A 1,472-nucleotide genomic window follows, 5' to 3' on the forward strand; every position below is an offset into this window, starting at 1 on the left:
CCCCACCCGATGCCCGGGGGACATGCTGCACATGATCACCATGCTGTGTGCCGTGAATGCGGTCTCTCAAGGGAGTAGGGGCCCGGTGTTCGCGGCTTCGGGCCTGGCACTGGAGGCCTCAGCCAAACGAGCGGCTTGCAACAGCTGACCCGGCGACCGGCGCATCCCGGGGGCCTCCCTGCGCGGGGGCCCTGTCTGGGGGCAAATGGTTGTAGCCCGCGCCGTCGCCTGGCAAGCGCGGCGCGGGCAAGCTGTTGACCAGTACTGGGTTCAAGGCCCTGCGCTGGTTGCCTGGGTGGATTGAGCAGAACGCATTTTGGTCAATTGTCAGCAGCCACAGTTTGCAAGGGGTCCTGCCATCTTCGCTTTCGCGCAAAGGGTGGGACGTGCGAAATTTGTTTACAGGCGGCCAAAATTCAGGCATACACATGTGCTGTTGTGTGTGTTGCTTCAAGACAAGATAGGTGTCCTGCTGGTATCTTAGGTGCTGTGGCACAACCCACTAGGTGCGCAGCCTTGCCCAAAAAACGGAGGGGGGAACGCACACCCACAGCGTCTGTTTTGCGCACGTCATCGGCACTGCATAATGAATTCAGAGCTCACCACCACACTGGTGAATATTTGCTTACTTGTGTGACATACTTAACTTCAAAGCGACGCCGAAACAACGTACAAGGTTTCGAGATCGTCGGACAGGGCGCCATCCAGCTTCAGAAGTCTACAGCCACCAATATTACCGCCTTTAAGTGTACTCGTGTATGTTTTAGAGCTGTTTCAGCATATCCAAGGCAGCATTTGTGCAGCTTGCTTGCGATTACCGCGCAAAGATCATCATTAGGCCCGTAGTACGGGCCTAGGCGCACGCGAGAAAACGTGTCAATCGATATGGCGCCGCAGACGCGTCGTATGGGTGAGAAAGCCGTCGCGAGGACGCCAGATTGCTCTGCTGATGTCCAAGGCCGCGATGGTGGCCGCCGAAGCCTTATCTCGCCTCAAGCTGCGATACTGCAAGCTGCCACACACTCCTCACTGCGTATTCATGCGCAGGCAGCCAGGCCGCGCCTGCATCGCCGGCGCCGGCCACCACTGGCAGCGCGATCGGCGGCTCGGGCCGCGCCCAGCCTGCACCCCTGTCCACCATCGCGCATACAGCGCCAAGTGTGCTGTCAGGAATGCGCCAGGCATGGGACGCGCTGTCGGTTGCCCAGCGCACGAAGCTCGTCGCGCAGGTCAGGCAGCCACCTGGTTGTGGGGGATGTTTTCGCTTGTGATTTTGTATCACACGACTCGTGATGCCGTGTGGATGCTTGCACTGGCCAAGCCCCCGTGAGCGAAGAGTCGTCTGGACACACGTCTGGGCGCTCTTGTGCACAGTGCAGGGACATCTCACCACCTGGGTGGCTGCCGTGCGCTCGCCGCCCTTTATCCCGTTCCCCAGTGCTCCTCATCGTCGCTGTATCCTCCGACCCCCC

The 1,472-nt window shown here is 59.9% G+C and overlaps 1 protein-coding gene across 1 annotated transcript in view; it reads left to right on the forward strand.

Moving 5' to 3' along the window:
- Positions 1-1,172: 1,172 nt before the first annotated feature.
- Positions 1,173-1,472, forward strand: part of MNEG_13437 (hypothetical protein) — a gene marked incomplete at both ends in the record, with an annotated part of 4,383 nt that continues 4,083 nt past the window's right edge. Inside the window, one exon of the mRNA XM_014038091.1 lies at positions 1,173-1,229. Within this exon, the coding sequence (XP_013893545.1) occupies positions 1,173-1,229 (57 nt within the window). The remainder of the gene's footprint in view (positions 1,230-1,472) is intronic.

Source organism: Monoraphidium neglectum (assembly GCF_000611645.1).
Source record: "Monoraphidium neglectum strain SAG 48.87 unplaced genomic scaffold scaffold03826, whole genome shotgun sequence".
Taxonomy (NCBI): domain Eukaryota; kingdom Viridiplantae; phylum Chlorophyta; class Chlorophyceae; order Sphaeropleales; family Selenastraceae; genus Monoraphidium; species Monoraphidium neglectum.